Source organism: Ips typographus, linkage group LG2 (genome assembly GCF_016097725.1).
Source record: "Ips typographus isolate SLU linkage group LG2, UJ_Ityp_2.0, whole genome shotgun sequence".
Lineage (NCBI taxonomy): Eukaryota > Metazoa > Arthropoda > Insecta > Coleoptera > Curculionidae > Ips > Ips typographus.
Window position 1 is genome coordinate 1,222,966 of NC_138423.1, and position 24,391 is coordinate 1,247,356.

General features: G+C 34.1%; 3 protein-coding genes across 9 annotated transcripts in view; 2 read left to right on the forward strand and 1 right to left on the reverse strand.

Annotated features, from left to right (window-relative positions):
• The first annotated feature begins 4 nt into the window (after window positions 1-4).
• Window positions 5-11,970, forward strand: ninaB (neither inactivation nor afterpotential B). Its single transcript, XM_081973830.1, has 12 exons — window positions 5-231; window positions 281-392; window positions 452-563; window positions 5,486-5,632; window positions 7,547-7,755; window positions 7,812-7,892; window positions 7,949-8,038; window positions 8,091-8,215; window positions 11,018-11,194; window positions 11,254-11,485; window positions 11,541-11,701; window positions 11,756-11,970. Exons 1-12 carry the CDS (start codon window positions 130-132, stop codon window positions 11,930-11,932), a joined length of 1,725 nt encoding a protein of 574 aa, XP_081829956.1. The 5' UTR covers window positions 5-129; the 3' UTR covers window positions 11,933-11,970.
• LOC145725193 (uncharacterized) lies at window positions 9,223-11,040 on the forward strand. Its single transcript, XM_081973838.1, has 2 exons — window positions 9,223-9,818; window positions 9,876-11,040. Exons 1-2 carry the CDS (start codon window positions 9,390-9,392, stop codon window positions 10,512-10,514), a joined length of 1,068 nt encoding a protein of 355 aa, XP_081829964.1. The 5' UTR covers window positions 9,223-9,389; the 3' UTR covers window positions 10,515-11,040.
• Window positions 11,971-12,123: 153 nt separating the features above from the next.
• The window catches only part of LOC145725182 (putative phospholipid-transporting ATPase IIB), a 44,219-nt gene continuing 31,951 nt past the window's right edge, over window positions 12,124-24,391 (reverse strand). For 6 of the 7 annotated variants that reach the window (XM_081973818.1, XM_081973819.1, XM_081973821.1 and 3 more), the window contains 3 exons: window positions 21,876-22,014; window positions 21,611-21,814; window positions 16,952-21,558 (listed from right to left, as the gene is read on the reverse strand). In XM_081973818.1, the coding sequence (XP_081829944.1) occupies window positions 21,425-21,558; window positions 21,611-21,814; window positions 21,876-22,014 (477 nt within the window). In that variant the 3' untranslated portion in view covers window positions 16,952-21,424. Of the gene's footprint in view, window positions 12,447-16,951; window positions 21,559-21,610; window positions 21,815-21,875; window positions 22,015-24,391 lie in introns of those variants that run through there. The other variant, XM_081973824.1, reaches the window with a different exon arrangement.

Below are 24,391 nucleotides of genomic sequence, written 5' to 3' on the forward strand. Positions count from 1 at the left end.
GTTCCTTATTAATTCCTAAAATAAATGTGAACTTTCACATACAAACTTATAGAGCTTCCAAATCCAGTTAGTAAAGATCGATTTCCTTAGTTGCAAATGCTTTAAAAATCAGTCACAATTGTATTCGAAATGGAGGAAACTAGCAAATTTAAATCTGGAGTTTTAACTCCGGTTTTCCCATGGTCTCCATTGCCTGCAAAACGGAAGTTGCACTTTACCGAGAAGAAAAAGGTGAGAAAATCATTCATTTAACTAATTAATTAGTTGTTCTTTAAAATAGGTCGAAAACCAACAAGGTAGTGCAAGCCCCTGTTATCCCAATTGCGATTATCAAATATGGTTAAGGTCATGCGAACAAGACGTTATTGAACCTTTAAATGGAGAAATCAGAGGTATTTCAATTAAAAAAAAACACACTTATTTAGCATAAAAAAGCAACTAATTAACTTAGGAACCATCCCGTCGTGGTTATGCGGTTCTCTGCTTAGGAACGGACCTGGAAGTATTAAAGCCGGACAAGATGAGTTTAAACACTTATTTGATAGTTCTGCCTTGATTCACAGGTATTATTTTACTTTTTAATTCCACGTGTTTTTTTTATATTTACTGATTCATACATTAATTTGTGCCATTATGTGAATATATACAGTGTGTAAAAAGTCCGGCAACCCTGAATTATTTCGGAAAATTTACAACTTATAGAAATCCTATATAATAGTATATTGTACAACAAGGGTGAATAAGATGTCCCTATCGCACGAGGGCGATATGGACAATTTGCCCGAGTTTCACAGACTATTTTTTCTACGACTAATTGGAATTACTTTCCAAATTTCACACAAATAATAGTTATTTGTTTTACAAGGCGAAAAAGTAGCAAGATGAAGCAGTAAATGTGCATTTTCGCCGAGTCAAACACATAATTTTTTCGCCGATCAGAATAACTTTTTATATTTAAGTAGTAATACACCTCTCCTATTTCTAATAATGAAAACTGGAGGCGAACTCCGTAACGATGTAAGAAATAGAAAACGCATAGAAATAGACAAGAAAGAAAATTTCTTTCTATTAACTGTTGGTACTCTCTAAGTTATTTTCTATCACATTCGGCTGACACCGTCAACAGAAAACGAGAACTTATCGGTCCTAAAAACATTGACTAATTTCTAGTAATAACTAGGGCTTTTACTTGTTTCGTCGTATTCAGGGTTAATGACAAGTATCAATGACAATAATTTGAATAATTCTACGTTTTTTACTTTCTTTTTCAGTAATTAATCATATATTTCAAAGTTTACATTCTAAAATAATCCGTTTTGTTGCCATTTTTGTTGTTGGTTTTATTTATTGTAGTTCTGTCTCTTCAGTTTCTTATTTTCTTGTTGGACCATTAATATTTTTCAGTTCCTTGTAAACATGCTACCAATTTTTATGCATTTTGTGAAGAAAGTAGGATGGGACTTTAGGATGTGTTGATGGCGCCATAACACAACCATTCCATCATGAACAGCTTACACCTCAAAAACAATAACTAATAGATGCATCAACACTTTAACTAAACACTCAAAAACAAAGAAAGGGGGGTGCAAACACAATCAATTGGTCCCCAACACAACCTTATTGACACAATGTTGACACTGACGGGCATAAAGATTAAAAAACAAAACATTTGAATTTTAGAAGACGACGGAAAAGAAAGTTTGTCAAATACAAACTTTCATAGCCGCAAGAGAGATAAAATCATAGCAAGACCTCATTTGGTCTTTCTATTTTACACAACCCGAATAGCTACGTTGAGTGCCGATCTTCGCCAATCGAAAAGTAGAGAGTACCATATATTACGATAGAGAAGGGTTTTCTATGATAGCAAAGAAATTTCCTTGGTATTCGTTAGAGAGTTCGCCTTCTGTCCACCTATGATGTACCTACAACAATAATTATACCTGTTTGGTTGCTATGATTACGATCTTAAATAGACATCTTAAATAAGCCAAAATTGACATCTAAAAGTTTCGTCAAATTTATAAGTTGTTTCTTCATGATGGAGACTATGGAGAGTGACGACGATGTACCACTAACGCCTCCGGAGGTGCGAGAAGCAGCCAGGAATGTAGAAATTAATCTCCTACCGGAAAAATCAAAAAAAAATATATGAAGACACATACTGCCGATTTATGGATTACCGGAAGAACAAGAACATCGGTTCGTTTTCAGAAAACGTGTTAATCGCATATTTTGCTGAGCTGTCTCAAAAACTAAAGTCTTCTACATTGTGGAGTGTATATTCTATGCTCAAATCCACCTTAAGCACTCATCATAATGTAGATTTGACAAAGTATTTGAAACTCAGGGCTTTTTTAAAAAGGCAGAAAGATGGATACCAACCCAAAAAATCTAAGGTGTTTGAGAAGGAAGAAATTATTAAATTTTTATCGGATGCTCCAGATGCCAACTATTTATCAACCAAAGTAAGTTTCAGAACTTTGGATCGAATTTTAAGTGAATAACCAAGTATTTTTGTCTAAGTTGCGGCGGTTCTTGCGATTGCCGGAGCATGTAGAAGTGACGAACTTGTGCGAATGCAATTAGATGATATTGAAGATATGGGCAATATAAGCTATTAGTTTCCCTTCCTGATACCAAAACGAAGAGACCGAGATCTTTTGTGGTATCAGAACACCTGGACATGTATAGAAAATATACTTCTTATCGTCCTTCTGGATTTGAAAGCCGAAGATTTTTCTTCAGATATTGGAGGGGTAAAGCATTAAAACAAGTTATTGGAATTCATAAATTTGGTCCTATGCCACAAGAGATAGCAACTTATTTAAAACTACCAAATGCTCAGAAGTACACTGGACATTGCTTTAGAAGGACGTCTGCTACATGGCTTCTTAATTCTGGATCTGACATCACAATGCTAAAAAGACGTGGAGGATGGAAGTCCACAAGTGTTGCTGAAGGCTACATAGAGAATTCAGTCGAAAGCAAAAGTGTGATTAGTGAAAAAATTCTAGCAAATATTCCCACCTGCAGTGACAGTGGGAAGAGAAAAGATGAAACTTCTAGTTCATCGGTGTATTTGAAAAATAGTTCTAACGAAGTGAACGACAAATCAATAATAATAGAAGGATGTTCTCATTTTACTGTTAATGTTTATAAATAATTATATATACTTTTGAATGTTTAACTCCAAAAATGTTATAGTGTTTGGTGTTTTTTCTTAATAAGTGTTAAATTTTATGTTGTGTAAACGATGTCATATTTATATTGTCCCCGCGCCAGGTAAACGGCAGTAAAAATTTTTTACTGCCTAGGCAGTAAAAGTGGTTGTTTCCAGCCTGTCGTTAGGCACTAAAACGACAGGTTTACTGACAATCGGCGAAAAACATTTGAAACGTTTCCGTGTTTACATTATCACTTTTGACGCAGCGAAAATTTGACGGTGTCGGATGTTTGACGGATTCCTGGCCACACCGGGATTGAGGGGAACGTTATGGCGGACTGCCTGGCAAATAAGGGGAGATCTTGTGCTGATAAACTTGACTTACATCTTGGATATAGGGAACATCTCCCTACAATTAAAAAGCAAATATGGGAGCGTTGGACTGAGCAATGGAGAAGCATCTCAGACACAAAGGGGGTCTCGTATGCCGAGCTGGTGGAGAGGCCTTTGAGGACTCCGTGATTCGCAGAGGGAAAGCACCTGAAACGTAGGGAGATTACTACTCTAAATCGTCTGCGTAGGGGGCACTGTCTTTCTCCGGTACATCTCCATAAGATTGGAGTTAAACCGGATCCACTTTGTACCTGTAATCAAAGGGGAACAATTCACCATCTTCTGTTTGAGTGCCCTCATAGCATTCTGGAGTGAGATCGACTTTACTTAGCTTTGCAGCCCACAGGGGCACCTCTTGGAGAGTCATCTGTTCTGCTCTACCAGGTTTTTAACATCTCCCACACAGTAGGCTTTCTTGATTGTGCTCAACTTAAACTTTAGTAATAGCATCGCTATAGCATTTGATTTTGTATACATATTATGAAATGCTGATGTGTTCTTTTTGCTTCTTTCCAAGTTGGGCAGGAATATGAGGTAACTCAGACTCGTCCTGAGCGACGAATCTTTGCCGTTCCTGAAGGCCGTTAAACAAAAAAAAAATCAACAGAAACGTTTCAAACATTCAGTGTTTATTTGTGTGAAATTTGGTAAGTAATTCCAATTAGTCGTAGAAAAAATAGCCTGTAAAACTCGGGCGAATTGTCCATATCGTCATTTTCGTCCTCGTGCGATAGAGACATCTTTTTCACCCTTGTTGTACAATATACTATTATTTCATACTGTATCGTAATAAACTCTATTACGTTGTCGGTATCACTAGTCCGGAAAAGTCAGAACTGGTGGTTTTTTCGGGACTGAATTTCTTTGTGTTTTTTTCTACTCCTACATCATGGTTTGTACAACACATTACACATTGGCTGATAAAAGTGGCTGTTGGATGCAGCTGTTGCCAATAATTTCTTATTACCTATTTCTTACGATTTCACTCTTCCCTTGACTTTTTCCATTTTCATCTGTGTCTTAAAGAGTGTTACAAATTCGATGCATTAGCATTGCTATCTCAGAAACTATAGTTGATAGATCTTTAGTTAAATGGAGGCAAAGTTGCTCATTTTTTGCTAAATAATCTAGTAAAAACTATTACCGTGTATCGTGACACTACTTTGGTGTGAAAGCCTGCTTAATCGCATCAGTCTGAAAGTATAGGCAAACTGTAGAGAATAGTGGGGCAAAATTGCAAATGTGGAGCCGCTATACAAGGTGTCCAGTAAGCACATGTTAAAAATGGTACTGTCACATTCTTTAGATCGAAAGATGCCCATTGGACATGATTGTCATTAAGAAAAAGTGTTTCCATTGGTATTGATGGTCAAAGTTCTTGAAAATAATTTTTTTTAATATTTGGAGAACGCTTTGATGGATTTTAATGAAACTTGCTCTGGACTTGTTTCTAAGAAAGGTTCTTGTTTTGATGAAAGAATCTCGACCATCTGTCTTTGGCAAATGTAAGTCCTTCAGTGTCTTGGGTCAAAATTGACCAGAAGTCTTTATTTCATCGTTGAAGTTAATCAACTAATTTTTTTGAATCTGCTGCATTGATCTCTTTTCCGTTTATAAGAACTACATCTAAAAGAATTAGACAAAATCTATATTTTTATTAGTTTTATGATTTTTAAAATTCGTCACCCTTTATGTTTCATTCTGTATTAGTGAAAATAATGCGTATTGATTTAAATTATATTTCTTAGGTAATTGTTATATTTGTTTTAAATGTTTTAAAAATCTGTCTTTTTTGAAAAGAGTGACTGTAACAAAAAAACATAAACCACCACTTAGTAAGACTTTTTTTAAGCAAAATTTTAAATTGTCAAAAAATATTCCATTTCATACCCTTGGTAACACATTTATTAATACATTTAAACGTAGGTTTGGTATAAAGGACGGAAAAGTAACCTACCAGTGCCGATTTCTACAATCTGAAATGTATAAGAAGATATGGACTGCTAATAGATTAATTGTTACCGAATTTGGAACGAAAGCGTTGCCGGATCCTTGCCAAACTATTTTTCAAAGGTATTTTTTTACTTAGCTTTTCTATCTATAATATACTTTTTTGCGGGAAATGGCTTTTCCGCACTTGTTAGGTAAATAACTATTACGCCTAGGTAACCATGGCGGAAACAATGTCTTTACGCCCTAGGTCTTTTGAGGATGGTCCGTTTGCGTTCACTGCTGGATATCCCTCAATTCGATTCTATTCTTCTAATGTCATCGTATCATCTCGTCGGTGGGCGTCCCCTATTTCGGAATGCGTTTTGCCATGGCCAATACCTTCCTATTCCATCGTCCGTCAGTAGTTCTTGCGATGCCACATGTCCCGCCCAATTCCATTTAAGCGTTCTTATGCATTCGACAGCGTCTGTTACGCCAGACATTTCTTGCAACCTAGTATTTGAAACTCTTTCTTTTTTTTATTATGTAGGATTAGAGAATCTGCCTTCCAGACATGTAAGCTTGGCGTAAGGCGTTTCTTTCAATTTCCCCTCTGCATTTGTCTACAACGATCTTACATCATCATCTTTTCTTATCTTATATTACTTATTAATCAAAATGATCTTGTTTTTCAATTACTTATTTCGTTACCACATTTCGTAATTACTCTGTAAATTCTTCTTCTTCTTCTTCATGTGCCGTCTCCGTTTCGAAGGTTGGCACTCATCGGGGCGATTCTTATTTTTGAGACCGCAGCTCTAAATAGTTCGTTGTTATTGCAACCAAACCATTATCTAAGGTTCTTCAGCCATGAATTACGTCTTCTCCCCACAGATCTCTTTCCTTCGATTTTTCCTTGCATAATAAGTTGCAATATTCGATACTTTTCCCCCCTCATGACATGTCCCATATATTGCAATTTTCTGGCCTTAATTGTCGTAATAACTTCTCTCTCCTTATTCATACGTCTCATCACTTCCACGTTGGTTATTCTGTCTACCCATGAAATCCTTAGTATTCTTTGGTATACCCACATCTCAAACGCTTCCAGTCTCCTCATTTCGGCTCCTCATCCAGGCTTCCATCCCATAATACAGTACGGACAGCACATAGCATCTCATTAGTCGTATTTTCAGTTCCAGGTTTAGATCCCGACAGCAGAAAAGCCTTTTCGTATTTCTTGTGAGCTGTCGTTGTTTTCATTAATGGTCGTGCCTAGGTATTTGTATTCTCTTACTCTCTCAATAGGTTGATTGTTTACGTATATCCTACGAATGTCCTGAGTTGTTTTTGTCATCAACATATATTTTGTTTCGTTCATGTTCAGTGATAGTCCATATTCTTCGCTTACCGTGACCATTCTATTAATTAGCGTCTGCAGATCTTCGTATGTTCCAGCCAGAATAACTGTATCGTCAGCATACTTCAGATTATTATTGTCATGCCGTTGATCTTAATGCCTATGTTCTGATCATCAAGTGCCCTATTTATTATGTCCTCCGAGTACAGATTAAAGAGGATTGGTGATAGTATACACCCTTGACGAACACTTCCTGTATTTCTATTTCTTCTGATGTCATGTCTTCTATTTGTACTACTGCTTTTTGACCATAGTATAAGTTTGATATTATTCTTATGTCTCTGAGGTCTATTCTTCTCTTTATTAATGTTTCTATGAGCAAGTCATGCCCCACTTTATCGAAAGCTTTATTGTAGTCTATAAAGCATGTATTTATGTCTTGATTTATATCTAGGCATCTTTGTGACAGGACATTGAGTGAAACTATAGCGCTTCCCTTGTTCCTAGGCCTTTACGGAATCCAAATTGTGTATCGCCGATGTCTATGTCTATTTTCCTGAATACTCTACCATGGACTACATTCAGCAGGACTTTCAATATTGTAACTGTAAATTCTGACATTTTAAAATGTGTATTACAATAATCTTCTGAGGGTTATCTATTGATCAGTCATTCCTTATCTATTAATTTTGTAGAGTCAGTACAATGTTTAATTTAAAATCTGGCATGTCGGACAACGCAATGGTTTCAGTTTACCCATTTGGGGATGAAGTGTATGCATTAAGTGATATGCCTTTCATTCATAAATTGGATTTAAATACTCTAGAAACCTTAGACAGGGTAGATGTCGGAGAAAACATTGGGATAGTCAACCATACTTCACATCCCCACGTTATGGAAGATTGTAAGTTTTTAAAAAGAAAATAAATAAAATATCTCAGTTAACTTAACAATTTTCAGCTAGTGTATATAATATTGGAATGGCATTATACCCTTCCGGGCCTCATCACTGTATTGTGCATTTTCCAATTCCAGAAAAAGGTTAACTAACTACCTATTTTCGCACAACAAAACAATTCAAACCTTTTTCTTTTTAGACTCAAATCAGTCGATGTTTGATAAGGCCAAAATAGTGGCTTCAATTCCATCAAGATGGCCTTTGCACCCTTCTTACATGCACAGTTTTGGTAAATATTTTTTTAGATGTTAGTTTACCAGCTACTGACAAAATTGTTTCAGGAATAACTGAGAATTATTACATAATCGTGGAACAGCCTTTAAGTATATCGTTGCCTTCTCTGATGACATCAAAACTACGAAACGAACCTCTTGCAGGAGCTTTCAGATGGTACGGAGATGAATATGTAAGCATATTAGTATTTAAAAAAATCAGTTCTGTGTTTTTTTAATTCGACCCACTTAAAACCGTTCGCCACTGAAAAAAAAAGATGATTGATTGATTGATGAAGAAGTATTTTTTCAAATGGAATTCCTAGTATTTTACTTAATTTTCAGTTTACTTTACTACTTAACTTTACAGTTTCTCTAAAATATAAAAACTCTGCTAACATCAAGCCCGCATCGTCTGTCATGATTTAACTACATACAGGTGTGGTAAATCCAAAAGCGACCATAGGAAAACCGTGTAACGGACAGAGAAACGTAGGTAATTGCATGCGCGCGAGGAAGACGAAAAAAAATATCAAGTTGGCCATATATTTAGCGCGCTGTTGCCAAACGCCGTAAGTATTCAATACCCTCGACAAACTTACTTACGGCGTTTGGCAACAGCGCGCTAAAAATATGGCCTACTTGATATTTTTTTCGTTTTCTGTCTTTCTCCCGCGCATGCAATTACTTACGTTTCTCTGTCCGTTACACGGTTTTCCTATGGTCGCTTTTGGATTTACCACACCTGTATAGCAGTTACAAGTCATCTTCAATCGTGTGTATAAGGCACGGAGCTGTCATAGCCTTACTGACGAGTCCAACGAGAGCTCCCGGGACGAAACACACTTTATCGGTCAATAGGCAACACGCCCCAGGCAAGTCCACATGACATCAACGTCATGCGCCATCCCTGTCATTCTCCCTCGCTCACTTCAACTTGTGAGAATTATACCCCATAACCAGACCCATCACCGCCCTCTGTATAAGAAAGCCAAGAAGGTGCATGCCAAAAATTCCAATATGGCCGAAATAGTGGTTGACAGTTTGCATTTGTTTGTATTGTGGAAATTGAGTTTTTCGATGATTAAATTAATTTTTGAGGTTTAAAGTCAAGACTTGGGATTACTTGCTAAAGTAATTTTTGTTTGCTATTATATATTGTTGTTTATATGTTTATTGTTCTAGTGAAAGTGTAGTTTGTGTTCATTTTATTGTGTTACCACTATTGTTATGGTTCCTTCATTGTTCTATAATTTGTTGTTGGTTTTTTAACTTAAATTCTATTGCCTCTACAATAACCCGTCCACTTGTTTGCCAAATTGTAAAAGCAATAGCTAAAGTTTCGTCAAATTTATAAGTTGTTTCTTCATGATGGAGACTATGGAGAGTGACGACGATGTACCACTAACGCCTCCGGAGGTTCGAGAAGCAGCCAGGAATGTAGAAATTAATCTCCTACCGGAAAAATCGCAGAAAATATATGAAGACACATACTGCCGATTTATGGATTACCGGAAAAACAAGAACATCGGTTCGTTTTCAGAAAACGTGTTAATCGCATATTTTGCTGAGCTGTCTCAAAAACTAAAGTCTTCTACATTGTGGAGTGTATATTCTATGCTCAAATCCACCTTAAGCACTCATCATAATGTAGATTTGACAAAGTATTTGAAACTCAGGGCTTTTTTAAAAAGGCAGAAAGATGGATACCAACCCAAAAAATCTAAGGTGTTTGAGAAGGAAGAAGTTATTAAATTTTTATCGGAAGCTCCAGATGCCAACTATTTATCAACCAAAGTAAGTTTCAGTACTTTGGATCGTATTTTAAGTGAATAACCAAGTATTTTTGTCTAGGTTGCGGCGGTTCTTGCGATTGCCGGATCATGTAGAAGTGACGAACTTGTGCGAATGCAATTAGATGATATTGAAGATATGGGCAATAAGCTATTAGTTTCCCTTCCTGATACCAAAACGAAGAGACCGAGATCTTTTGTGGTATCAGAACACCTGGACATGTATAGAAAATATGCTTCTTATCGTCCTTTTGAATTTGAAAGCCGAAGATTTTTCTTCAGATATTATAGGGGTAAAGCATTAAAACAAGTTAATGGAATTCATAATCTTGGTGCTATGCCACAAGAGATAGCAACTTATTTAAAACTAACAAATGCTCAGAAGTACACTGGACATTGCTTTAGAAGGACGTCTGCTACTTGGCTTGTTAATTCTGGAGTTGACATCACAATGCTAAAAAGACATGGAAGATGGAAGTCCACAAGTGTTGCTGAAGGCTACATAGAGAATTCAGTCGAAAGCAAAAGTGTGATTAGTGAAAAAATTCTAGCGAATATTCCCACCTGCAGGGACAGTGGGAAGAGAAAAGATGAAACTTCTAGTTCATCGGTGTATTTGAAAAATAATTCTAACGAAGTGAACGACAAATCAATAATAATAGAAAGATGTTCTCATTTTACTGTTAATGTTTATAAATAATTATATACCTATACTTTTGAATGTTTGACTCCAAAAATGTTATAGTGTGGTGTTTTTTCTTAATAAATGTTAAATTTTATGTTGTGTAAACGATGTCATATTCATATTGGGTTTATTCATATTCAGGTAAGGGGCAGTAAAAGTGGTTGTTTACAGCCTGTCGTTAGGCACTAAAACAACAGGTTTACTGACAATCGGCGAAAAATAAATTTGTTGAGTTTAAATTGGATGGAAATCGTAATAATATTTTATTAATTTGTGTTTCTTTCGTTGTTAATACTTCCCATAGAGTGTCGTACATAAAGTATAGTTATCTACTAGCATGTAATTGCTAGTACAGACTCGATGAATGCTTTCAGATAAAGATTATCGGAGTTATCGATTGGGTAAATTATAAACAATAATCCTCTACTTCCCTAATGCTCCCTATTTTATAACTTCATATTAACCCAATAGACAACTTCTTCCCACTTTATACGCAAATAACTACTATTTTTTTTTAGACGCAAATAAGTGTGTTATTCAGAGAAACCGGCAACCTGGTCCGTAAATTTCAAGCCGAAACTTTTTTTTACTTGCACATTATAAACCAATATGAAGAGTCAGGACACGTGATCATCGATATATGCGCTTATAGAGACCCGTCCATGATTGATTGCATGTATATCGAAACTATGAGGGTAAATTTTGCCAATATTTACTTACTGTTCAATTTATTTGATCAAAAACAGTATTTTAGAACATGCAAACGAATCCAGACTACGCAAAAATGTTCAGGGGCCGTCCAATCAGATTCGTTCTACCTTTAAATCCGGAACCCCCTGAAAATGCCGATGGCACTAACTTAATTACACTGTCCAACACTAAAGCTCGAGCAGTATATCTTCCAAATGGTGATATCCACGTTAAAGCCGAACGACTTTGCGATCTGGGCTGCGAAACCCCTCGAATACATTACGAGAAATATGGACGTAATTGTTTCAATAATTTTCGCGAAAATAAATGTAATTTTGTAATTATTTATAGGTAAACCTTACCGTTATTTCTACGCAATTAGCTCGGATGTAGACGCCCACAATCCTGGAACTATCATTAAAGTGGACACAGTGACGAAAAGCTGCAAAACTTGGGCCGAGGAAAAATGTTTCCCTAGCGAACCTATTTTTGTTTCTTCTCCAAACAGCAATGTACTTTCCACTTTAATTATTAATTAACTTGCGGTAATTACAAGTGTATTTCAGTTTGAAGATGATGGTGTAGTGCTAACCGCTATGGTGTGGTCAAGACCAGACGATACTAATCGAGTAGGTTTACTAGTCTTAAACGCCCAAACTTTCCAAGAAATTGGGCGGGCTGAGTTTACAACTCCCAGTCCAGTTCCAAAATGTTTACACGGTTGGTTTTTCCCCAGTGAATAAGTCATAGGTGATTTTTTACAAAATGTTGTTTGGAAAATGATTGAGACTAAATAATTCGACGATTTTTTCCAAAGAATTATTACCATTTGCCTAAAAGAAAAATTTTGCAAAAAACCTACCAATGCACATTTTACGTGATAAAACGTAAACGCCGAGTGGTATATGTCAAGATTATTTCCTGAAAACACACATTTTTCAACGTTTGCTTTATTAACAAAAGAACACCTACTACGAGTACTTAACAACACAAAACTACTAATTAAACTAAACATCACAAACGTAATAATAATATTAAATGTTGATTTTTTTACATTAACATTTAAGCAGGCCTAAAGTTTGAACAATTAGTAAAGAAATTGCAATTTTGATAAATTACAGAGTATGTAGAGTCTTTACTTTCTTGCTTCACTTCACGTGGTGGTAGATTTTCATTGCTTAAGGTGGTTGCAGCTGCTGAATTTGAAGTTATAGTTGTTGTGGCTGAGGGAGCTAGAGTACTACTGCTGGCAAGAATCTGTTCAGAATGAATGTTTCTCATTTTCTCAATAATATTTAAATGATGGTCGGGATTTAGCTTCAAATATGGTTTTATAGAAGTTGCATTAGAGTGACCCGTTATCTTTATTAATTCTTGTTCTTCAACACCGTGGAAAGATTGCTTACTGCAGTTGCTCGATTAGAGTGATTTGATATTTTTATTCTTTTTGTGTCTAACTTTTTTCGGCTGCATTTTTTGTCCACTTTGAAATTTCATTTCTACCTAAAGGACTATTTTTGTACCATGGTTTGTTTCTGTTCTTGGTCCAAAATCGGTTGCAACTTAGAAATAATCTATTTGTAGTTATGGCGCTTGTTCTCTTAGCGATTAGTTAAGTAAAAAGTCTGACAGGGCAGATGTTTGTATGCACCAACCATTTACTTTCGGCCAGTTTTTTAGCTCCACCTTGATTTGTTTTCGAAAAAACTGGATTGTATTCAATTCTTCCTAAGAGCCAAAATAGTATATTACATTACCAGTACAGAAATGAGGATTCTACCGTGCGCGCGTGACAAATTCTCGTGTGAGGCGCAGCCGAACACGGGAAGTCATGCAAGAACGGAAAATCCATTTCTGGACGAGTAATGAACGATATTTTTTATTATACTTAGGTACCTGAAATCAACATAAACAAAAAATATCGCAAAAAATTATTAAGAAAATCGGGAATATTTATTTTTATTTTTAAAACAGTAAAAATGTAAGTACATACAACTCAAATTAACAAAAAAAATACAAGTAGGTAATTCTAAGAAAATTAATTTTGGACAGAACCGTTATTATTAATAGTAATATTTATTGTACAATTCGTATTATTGTTGAAGCTCAATCCCTTTTGCATTTCTTTTTGTTGAACTAAAGACTCTGCTAAAGATGTTGAAGCGGAGTGTTCGTGTGTGCTTTGGTTCTCTTGATTGACTGTTACAGATGTTGTAGTTTCCAAGTTACAAGGGCTAAACAACTTCCGTGATACTTCAATTTTTCTTTGTATGGACTCTTCTATATATCCTTCTGCTACATTGGAAGAAAGCCATCCTCCGTGTCTTTTCAAAGTGAGCAAATCACCGCCGTTTTCCACCAACATGGTTGCCGAAGAGCGCCTTAGCCCATGTCCGGTATATTCTTCGGGATTTTTTAGTTTTAGGTATTTTGCAAGTTTTGGAATACCACTGATAGTATGGCACCCAACATGTTGAGCGTAACATCTTTGGTTTCGGTATGCAACAAATAATCTTCTACTCTCCATATGTTTAGGGCGGAGATCTGCGCATTTACGGTAAATTGTACAGGGATCGAATTTGCAATTTTCATTGGTAATGGTAAAACTTCTTGACCTGTGAGTTTTTCCATCTCGTAAGAACATGACAAGGAAACGCCCATTATCTTCCACATCATCTAAACTCAAACGTATTAAATCATCTCTGCGGCATGCACCGAAGATGCCAAACACTAAAATTATACTTTTGCTAGTAGATATTCTCCATCTGAAGCTTCACATAAAAATTTGGTTACTTGTTCTGCTGTAAGAATCTTGGATTTCTTTGGTATATATCCTACAGCTTGTCGTTTCAAAAAAGCAATCGTTTTTGGATATTGATGGTGAGTATTTTCTTTTATTGCCAAACAACTCTTTAACATAGAGAATCGACTCCATAAAGTGGAGGATTTCATAGTGTTGGCTTTTTCAGAAAAATATACTAAAAGAATATCGTCACTCACAATTTTGATTCGTTTCTGAGTCCGCCATTCGGTAAAACTGTTATATTCTTGTTCATATCTCAACCTGGATTTCACTGGTAATAAATCTGCACTCACTTCTGCCGCTCGATGTAAGATATTTTCGGGAATATCCCGATTTTCTTCACAATCTGAATTCATTTTTGCAAAATGTAATAAATACATAAATACTTATTTTTCACTGACAGAAAATAAAATTTGTCATTAATAAATAAATCGTTGCTATAGACACATTACTCGTTTGTTTTTTTTCTTCGGGTTGCCATAGGATATCTAGTATCATGGATATCTATGTTTATTATTAAGCGCACGGAAAGAGGGATCGGGAAAAAAATTCCGTGCGCTGTTCCAAAAATGTCATATTTACTGTATTTTATAAACAGTTGAAAATGTAGTATTTTCTGTTAAGTATAATAAAAAATACTTTACAGTTAGCTTATTATTGTATTGATTTAAATTCTTTACTTGTTGCAATGCCTTTGTTGTCCAATTCAGTTTGAAAATAGTCAACTAAGCAATTAACAGCTTCTCCGCCTTACCATGCCAGTTCTACAGCAGCAATTTGATAAAACTTCTTTTGTAAACCAGCCGGGGTAACTTCATCAAACAATTCAATAATGGATTGGTATTCAGTTGGGGTGAAAGCTTTAGAACTTTGGTTATTTTTAGTAGGATCTTTTTGTAATAATTTTTGCTTTGTATCTCGAGCATTTCTTGCTTGTCGAAACATTACGTCTTTAAAGGGATCAAATACTATGTTATAATTGTCAAAATAAAGCTGTTGTAGCTGCTTGGCCGTTATATTCCACATTGTTTTGATAACTCCTTCTTTATAATCTGTTCCATCAACTTTTTTCATATTAAACGCATAGTTTTTCAAAATGTTTGCAAGGTTTTCAACTGAAGTTGTTTCATTTAAAACATACATACCCTTTTTCTTCATAAAAGGCACTAAACTGATTCCAAATGTGTCCTCTTTGTAGTCCTGGGAGTACAGTTTTCAATTTCCTGATCAATTTCCACAATATTAGAATTTCCAAAGCGTGACATTTTAAATCGCGGAATTTTTCACAAACTGTTTTGAATGTATTACAAACAGCGGCGTTACTATGGAGACCACCCCGGCTCACTACAGATTTTCGTTCAGCCATGTATATTTTTGTTTACATTTCAAATTGACAATCATACGTCAAAATATTTTAATTTATGTAATTATTTAATGAAAACTACGTTATGCCTGCTTTATACCTCTCAATTAACAATTAAACTAAACTTTCATTTAAACTAAAATTAATTTATCAAAGCTGAAAGTGAACTTACAAGCGAGCCCATTTAAGGAATGCACACACTGGCGCGAATAATTCGGTGCGACGGCGAAATTTTCGCCTCGCGAAATATTCGTCGACTCAAAGTCTTTGGCGTATAACGAGGAGCAACAAACTGGCGCGAAAATTTCGCCTGGCGACAACGAAACTCCAGCGAATTTTATTTCTTTCGCGACAAGCCGCGTTTTCTGTCGTTTTCGTTGCGAATCAAAGATGGCTTCAACTGAAATGATAATGGAGTTTTTTTCTTTTGTTTCCAAATTTATATCATGTGTCCAGAGCTTTTTTCCTAAAAAAAAAAACACCAACTTTAGCACAAAATGTTACTTTTTATTACTCAATTGACGTTAAACATTTTCCTGTCCTGTAAATGTTAAGGCGCTACTGAATTTAAAGTTTCCACATAATTATATTTAATAAAAAATTGTTAGAATGCCTTACTTTTCACCTTCCTCATCTTCTAAAGCAGCCAATAATACTATTGCTTCTTCTTCAAAGCTTGAAGAATCCATCTTTCTATATAATCAATAAAAAAATATGTCTTATGAAATTTTTGCGCAAGTGTACCCACAAATTTTGACTTCCTACGTGTCGCGAAATATTCGCGCAAATGTGATAGGAGAGACGAATTTCTCTACCGCCTGTGTCGCGAAATATTCGCTTCGTTATCGCGGCGAATCAATTCGCGTCAATGTGTGCATTCCTTTATACTTTCAATTTACACTAAACTAAAATTAATTTTAAATTAAAGTTAAACCAACTTTATTAAAGTTCGGCTTAATTCGTTTAAATTCGTTGACTTTCGGAACTATCACTGTCATACTTGTCATCACTCATGATGTAAATTGCTGTCTTCTATTGCGATACGTAGTCTATTAGACTTGAATCGTCTATTTCCATAATTGGATTTTTTACCGAAAAAGTGGTTTAAGAACACATTTTTTAAATTATTTTAATAAAAATTTTCTTTATCCACAAAACACGCGTAATGACGATGACAATAGAAACGTCAACGTCGAACGTCCAGTAAGTCAAAACAGTCATTTATTTTTCTAATTATTAATTTGTAGTATAAACCTAAACAAGATTTCTTAGTTTAAATATTAATTTTAGTGGAAATTTAAATTTAATTTAATTCTTAAATGGGAGGTATAAAGCAGGCATTACAGTGATTTATTAATTGTTAATATTGAAGAAGATAACTTAAATTTTATAAGTGTCTAAATCCCGTTTCGTTTAATATCAAATTTTCTTCAAAAAACATATTCGAAAAAGGTAGGAGGGGTTTATTCAGTGTAAAATTTTAGCAACTAGGGATTTATTCAGTATATAACGGCTCTCATTGGTCGAACTAGAAAGGTTCTCGGAATTTGATTGGCTGCTGGTACAATGAAGGAAATAATCGAAGTAAAACACCAGCCGAGTTAACATATTATTGTATGATACATGTTAATTTATATTAGACATCTGCTATGTATATAATAATAAATTAAATAAAATGTATACTCATAACAACATGGAAGTGTAATTATTAATAAAATATACTTACTAAACATCTATTCATTAGAATATTATAGAGACTACTGGTTATACTAATAAATAAAAAAAAGCTTACGTTTCGTTTTACTATCTGTTACTATTGCGAGTAGGTAGTAAGGGCGAGTTTAGCATCACAATTCAATATTGTCTACACAAGATGAGAGAACAATTGTAAAACAATGTTTTTGTGTTACAACTGGAAACCGGTTTTACCAAAAAAATTGGAATTGGTCATAAAATCTGTTAGAATTCAACTATAGCAACTGTCTACCCAGAGTTTACCCGTGCGTCATCTCCCTGTGATTTTAAGTGAATGTCTTCCAAAAAAAAACATTTACTGATTAGCGCTTCTATTTCAGTCATTGTCAGTTGAAAAACCATCGAAATTTATTTGATTTGTTTACTATTAATTCTTTTCCGTTTCTTTGTGTTGTTAATCATTTATAAAGTTTTCTATTTACCACACCACCACAGTTCTTTTAAGAGCTATTGTTTCTATGCTTTTAACATTCTGCAAGTACTTTCATAATATTATTATTATTATTTTTATTTTTTTTATGTCGGCTGTCACGATCTAACCAAAATTGGCACAATTACTAACCTGTTTTGAAAAAAATGTGGGAGTGTCTATTATGGTTTTTATTTAGCCATTTGGTTTTTCCTAAATTCGGAATTACTTACTATTACAGTATTTTTTTAGAAAATGCCTGGAAAAATTCTCCACACACAAGCCCAGCAGTTAATTCTTAACCTTCGTGAATATTTTGAATTGGAAAAAACCAATGGAGGACCTTTAGAAGCTTTATCATCTGATCAGGAAGTAATAAGAAATTTTAAGACCTTACATATTCTTACTGATGTATTTTTTTCTGATACTAGAAGGTTGCAGCTGCTTTGAAAATTTCCCGCAAAACTGTTTATTCGATTCGGAAAAAGCAAGCAAGTAATCTTATGATTTCCTCACCTAGAAAACGTAAATTGAAATGTTATCAACGGGCCAAGACCACTGATTTATCTGAAAGCATTAAAATGGATGTTCGAAATACATTATATGATATGTACAATGATAGTATGTGTATAATAGTAAAATATCTCTACTTTTGTAAGAAACATCTATTAACATTTTATTGTTTCCAGAGACTGAGATTTTTGGGTTGCATTATAGATTTTTCATAAAAATAAAAAACATATTAATAATAAAGTCATAGAAAGTGGTATATACAGGGTAATTCAAATTCGACCCTCACCATTGGGATCTCAGGAACCATAAGAGATACGAGAAAGTTTAAATTGGGGCAAAGTTGCGCAATTTAAAGCTCAACCAAATGCTGTTTTAAAAATTTCGATTTTCCGAGTACTCCCGAAGATATCCGGAAAAAACTGAAAATTTGGTTTTTGTTTTTATTTATTTCTAACCTTATTTGAAGAGATATCCCAAAACTAAAAACACCTTTTCATTGCCACTTTTTCCCAGCTATTCGATGATGGATTCAAATTTGCCACACGACGTTTCGTTTTTTGTCAGTCATTATCAATTTTCTTTTTTCTTATGGGCGCCATATTGGATTTTTAGCCCACCAAATAGTACGTTTTATTCTGATTTTAGTGGTGTATAATAACTTATGATTTGCTTCATAAATAACAAAATAATTCAATAAAAACTAATTTTATTTTAGTTATTGGCTTTGAGTTCTCTCACCATTGGTATCTCGGAAACTACATACAAAAAAGTTTAAATTGGGGCAAAGTTGCGCAATTTAGAGCTGAACCAAATGCCGTTTTAAAAACTTTAATTATCCGAATAGTTTTTGATTTGATTTATAATTAGTCAAATATTTCATCAAAAACAAATAATTTCTTAGTAGGCCTTGAAATCCACAGTTTTTGTTTTATCAACATTACGTGAGAGTACTTGTCAAATGATATTAGTCGGTTCGCTCAAACTTTGCCTTAAAATGAATTTTTCAAATGTAGAAAAGCGAGATATGTTGAAACTTTATTACAAATTTGATAGGAACAGTATGAGAGCAAGCCAAATGTATTTTGAAATGTACCCGGAAAGACAACAACCGCACAGCGCAAGTTAGACCAAAATTTAGGAGAATATGGTGCATTTCAACAGTCCAGGTTAAAATATGGAAGCCGAATTGGCGAAGAAACCAGAAATAACATACTGGCAGAGGTAAAATTAAGTTTTGTTTATAAAAATATAAAGCTAACTTGTAGAATTGTTTCTAGATAAATGCAAATCCCTCTAAGTCAACATATCAAGTTTCGTCAGAAGTTAACTTGTCACAGACTAGCGTCTGGAGGGAATTCAAGCAGAGCGGCTTAAAATGTTACAAAATTCATATTTCACAAAAATTGCATCCAGGAGATCCTGAAAGAAGATCAGAATTTTGTAATTGGCTTTTAAATAGGGATGATTCACCGAATTTTGTAAAAAATATTATTTGGACCGACGAAAGTACTTTCTCAAACTGTGGCATGTTCAACAGAAATAATGAACACCTTTGGAGTGAAATTAATCCTAGGCACTTCAGAGAAGTTAGGCCTCAAGTGCGATTTCAATTAAATGTATGGGCTGGGATTTATAACGACCAAATCCTTGGACCTCATTTTTTTAATGGAACGTTAAATGGTGAATTGTATCGACAGTACTTGACATTCCAATTTGAAGAATATATGGACACTTTGCCGCTAGCTAATTATAATAGGTGTTGATTTCAACATGACGGGGCACCTGCACATAATGCCAGAGCAGTGTGTGATTATTTGGATCAAAGGTTTCCGCTTAGGTGGATAGGCAATTCGGGACCTGTAAGATGGCCAGCAAGGTCTCCCGATCTTACAGTTTTAGATACATTTTTGTGGGGCACCTTGAAAAATAGGGTTTATGGACAGCAAGAATATAACACAGTAGAAGATCTTCGACAAAGCATTGTTGCACAATTTAGGTCCATCCGAAGAAGACATATTACCAGAGCTGTCTCTAACTTAAATCGCCGCGCTCGTTTATGTCTCCAACAGGAAGGTCGTCATTTTGAGCACTTGTTGTAAAGTTTTGTTATACGTTTTTTATATCTTTAAGATCATGGTTTAAATATTTTAAGCTACTGCGTTTGTGAAATTTTTAATAAAGTTCTATAATAATTTCTTTTTTAATATTTTCGTACGCCAATTTTGAACTGATAAAGTTTTGTCATTTGATAAGAAATGTTTATAACGTCTCATTAACTCAAAGCCAACTAAGGTAAAATTAGTTTTTATTGAATTATTTTGTCATTTATCAAGCAAATCATAAGTTATTATACATCACTAAAATCAGAATAAAACGTACTATTTGGTGAGCTAAAAATCCAATATGGCGCCCATAAGAAAAAAGAAAGTTGATGATGACTGACAAGAAACGAAACGTCGTGTGGCAAATTTGAATCCATCATCGAATAGCTGGGAAAAAGTGGCAATGAAAAGGTGTTTTTAGTTTAGGGATATCTTTTCAAATAAGATTAGAAATAAATAAAAACAAAAAATCAAATTTTCAGTTTTTTCGGATATCTTCGGAAGTACTCGGAAAATCGAAATTTTTAAAACGGCATTTGGTTGAGCTCTACATTGCGCAACTTTGCCCCAATTTAAACTTTCTCGTATCTCTTATAGTTTCCGAGATCCCAATGGTGAGGGTCGAATTTGAATTACCCTGTATAATATAATATAGTGGTATGCAACCATAATAAGTGGATTGCAACCTGAAAATGAGATACTACAGCATCACTCAGAATGTCTTATTGAATCTTTAATTTGTTGTATTTATTTTAGAGAAACATGTAACCATCCAGAACCTAAATCAAGAGCTTAAAGTTAAAGAAATACTACATATTGGTGATACATCTCTGCGAATTTTGGTAAATAAATTAGATTTCAAATTTAGACGGAATTCTATGATCCAAACGGAGACTTCTCATGAATAAAAAATGTTATTTCGGTCAAGATATTTTTGATTTGCTTTGGTATAAGGTTGTTTTATTTTTACTTCTGTAAGCAATGCCAGTTAACTTTGAAACATCATACACTCACCTAGTTTAAGTATAATTTATGATGCTAACTGCCCCTTAATGAGGTATTTAAAACCTCTCTAGAACAATATGTAAGCGCAATAGTGTAGGTATAAATAAGATGTAAGTAAAGTTATATTTGGTTTGGGTACAGGAATCCTACCAGTTGTGTGGTGTGTGTGTGAAGCTAATAATTGATCTTTTTCATCCTTACAATTAAATTAATCGAAAAATATCTGACGATTTGTCATTCTCAAGGGAGTCACAATATCACATTATCTCAAGAAAACCAACGCGATTACGACAATTTGGCGTAATTCGGCGGCGAGAACTTTTTCCTCAAGAACTTTAGAATGTATAGCGGTAAACAGGATATTAAAGTTATAACGGTTACCTTCCATACGAAATCCCACGTTTTTATAAAATCGGCATCTAAAATTAATCCGGAATTAGTTTTGTGGCCGTCAATAATAAAAACACTTACCGAAATAATCGTGCAACACGATCAAAGACAACCCGTACAGGGCGAGGGAAAAGAACTCTGCCAAAATCATCAGACAATGCCACGTTCTTATATTTAGGGCCACCATAATCAGTTCAGTTAGAATAAGTGATGTAAAGCTTATAGCGACTATGTGAATAAATTCGTCTTCGAAAAGTAGAAGCGCGCCGTACATTATAACTCCTCCTAAAAACAAAATTTTCCACATTTTATAATTATGTACGATTTTAATCTTATTTTAAAGTACCTTGATAAATTGACACCAAAACCCAAATGAAAAATGTTTTATACGATAAACTGCGTCCTTTTGCAAGATCCTTGTATAACTCTGGATATGTGAGAGCTATCTCGGGACTGACGTCTTGGTCTAAAACTAAGCTAAATACCTGAAAATAAAACACATTTAAATCAAAATGTCCAGTTGGAAAATTTCAGTAAAAACTAGAAAATCAGTTCTGATTTTCTAGTTTAGAAAATTTAAAAAAAAACTAAAAAGTTACGTGACTTTAAAAATACCAGTTTAAACTGAAAAATGGTACCGCCACCCTTCAAATAACATTTTGACATTTAAAACTGTCACGTGACATTATAAACTCCATTTTTAATTTTAAAATAATCACGTGACGTTTAAAATTAAATTTGTCGATTGAAAAAAGTCACGTGACCATTTTTACTTTAAAAAGAGTCATGACTTAAAAAATATCAGTTTAAACTTAAAAACGATCACGTGACCTTTCAGATACGATTTTGCCATTTATAACAGTCACTTGACCTTTAGGATTCCATTTTGACGTTAAAAACGAGCCACTAGACCGTATATTTTTTTTTAAATGTTTGCTGATTGAAAATCGTCACGTGACCATTTTTACTGTAAAAAGAGTCGCGTGACTCTAAAAATAATATTATGACGTTTAACACGGACAACAAACTGTTTGAGAACTTCTGATTTAATTTTACTAATAATTTTGGTACTCTAAGGCCCAGTAGTTCCTAAACTATCGAATAGGAAATTTAATGAGGATTTTAAAAATGTGCTTAAAATAGTCATTTTCTATATCTAATTGGGTTTTACAGACGATTTTGTCCCTGACTATTCTTTCAAACTGTATTTTGACAGTTCAAACTTTGACATCGCTTTTGTTCCTGACTGTACCACATTTTGTAGTGTTTTTTTAAACTATCGAATAAGAAATTTAATGAGGATTCCAAAAATGTGCTTAAAATAGTCATTTTCTATATCTAAGTGGGTTTTACAGACGATTTTGTCCCTGACTATTCTTTCAAACTGTATTTTGACAGTTCAAACTTTGACATCGCTTTTCTTCCTGACTGTACCACATTTTGTAGTGTTTTTTTAAACTATCGAATAGGAAATTTAATGAGGATTTTAAAAATGTGCTTAAAATAGTCATTTTCTATATCTAATTGGGTTTTACAGACGATTTTGTCCCTGACTATTCTTTCAAACTGTATTTTGACAGTTCAAACTTTGACATCGCTTTTGTTCCTGACTGTACCACATTTTGTAGTGTTTTTTTAAACTATCGAATAAGAAATTTAATGAGGATTCCAAAAATGTGCTTAAAATAGTCATTTTCTATATCTAAGTGGGTTTTACAGACGATTTTGTCCCTGACTATTCTTTCAAACTGTATTTTGACAGTTCAAACTTTGACATCGCTTTTCTTCCTGACTGTACCACATTTTGTAGTGTTTTTTTAAACTATCGAATAGGAAATTTAATGAGGATTTTAAAAATGTGCTTAAAATAGTCATTTTCTATATCTAAGTAGGTTTTACAGACGATTTTGTCCCTGACTATTCTTTCAAACTGTGTTTTGACAGTTCAAACTTTGACATCGCTTTTCTTCCTGACTGTACCACATTTTGTAGTGTTTTTTTAAACTATCGAATAAGAAATTTAATGAGGATTCTAAAAATGTGCTTAAAATAGTCATTTTCTATATCTAATTGGGTTTTACAGACGATTTTGTCCCTGACTATTCTTTCAAACTGTATTTTGACAGTTCAAACTTTGACATCGCTTTTCTTCCTGACTGTACCACATTTTGTAGTGTTTTTTTAAACTATTGAATAAGAAATTTAATGAGGATTCTAAAAATGTGCTTAAAATAGTCATTTTCTATATCTAAGTGGGTTTTACAGACGATTTTGTCCCTGACTATTCTTTCAAACTGTGTTTTGACAGTTCAAACTTTGACATCGCTTTTCTTCCTGACTGTACCACATTTTGTAGTGTTTTTTTAAACTATCGAATAAGAAATTTAATGAGGATTCTAAAAATGTGCTTAAAATAGTCATTTTCTATATCTAATTGGGTTTTACAGACGATTTTGTCCCTGACTATTCTTTCAAACTGTATTTTGACAGTTCAAACTTTGACATCGCTTTTCGTCCTGACTGTACCACATTTTGTAGTGTTTTTTTAAACTATCGAATAGGAAATTTAATGAGGATTTTAAAAATGTGCTTAAAATAGTCATTTTCTATATCTAAGTAGGTTTTACAGACGATTTTGTCCCTGACTATTCTTTCAAACTGTGTTTTGACAGTTCAAACTTTGACATCGCTTTTCTTCCTGACTGTACCACATTTTGTAGTGTTTTTTTAAACTATCGAATAAGAAATTTAACGAGGATTCTAAAAATGTGCTTAAAATAGTCATTTTCTATATCTAATTGGGTTTTACAGACGATTTTGTCCCTGACTATTCTTTCAAACTGTATTTTGACAGTTCAAACT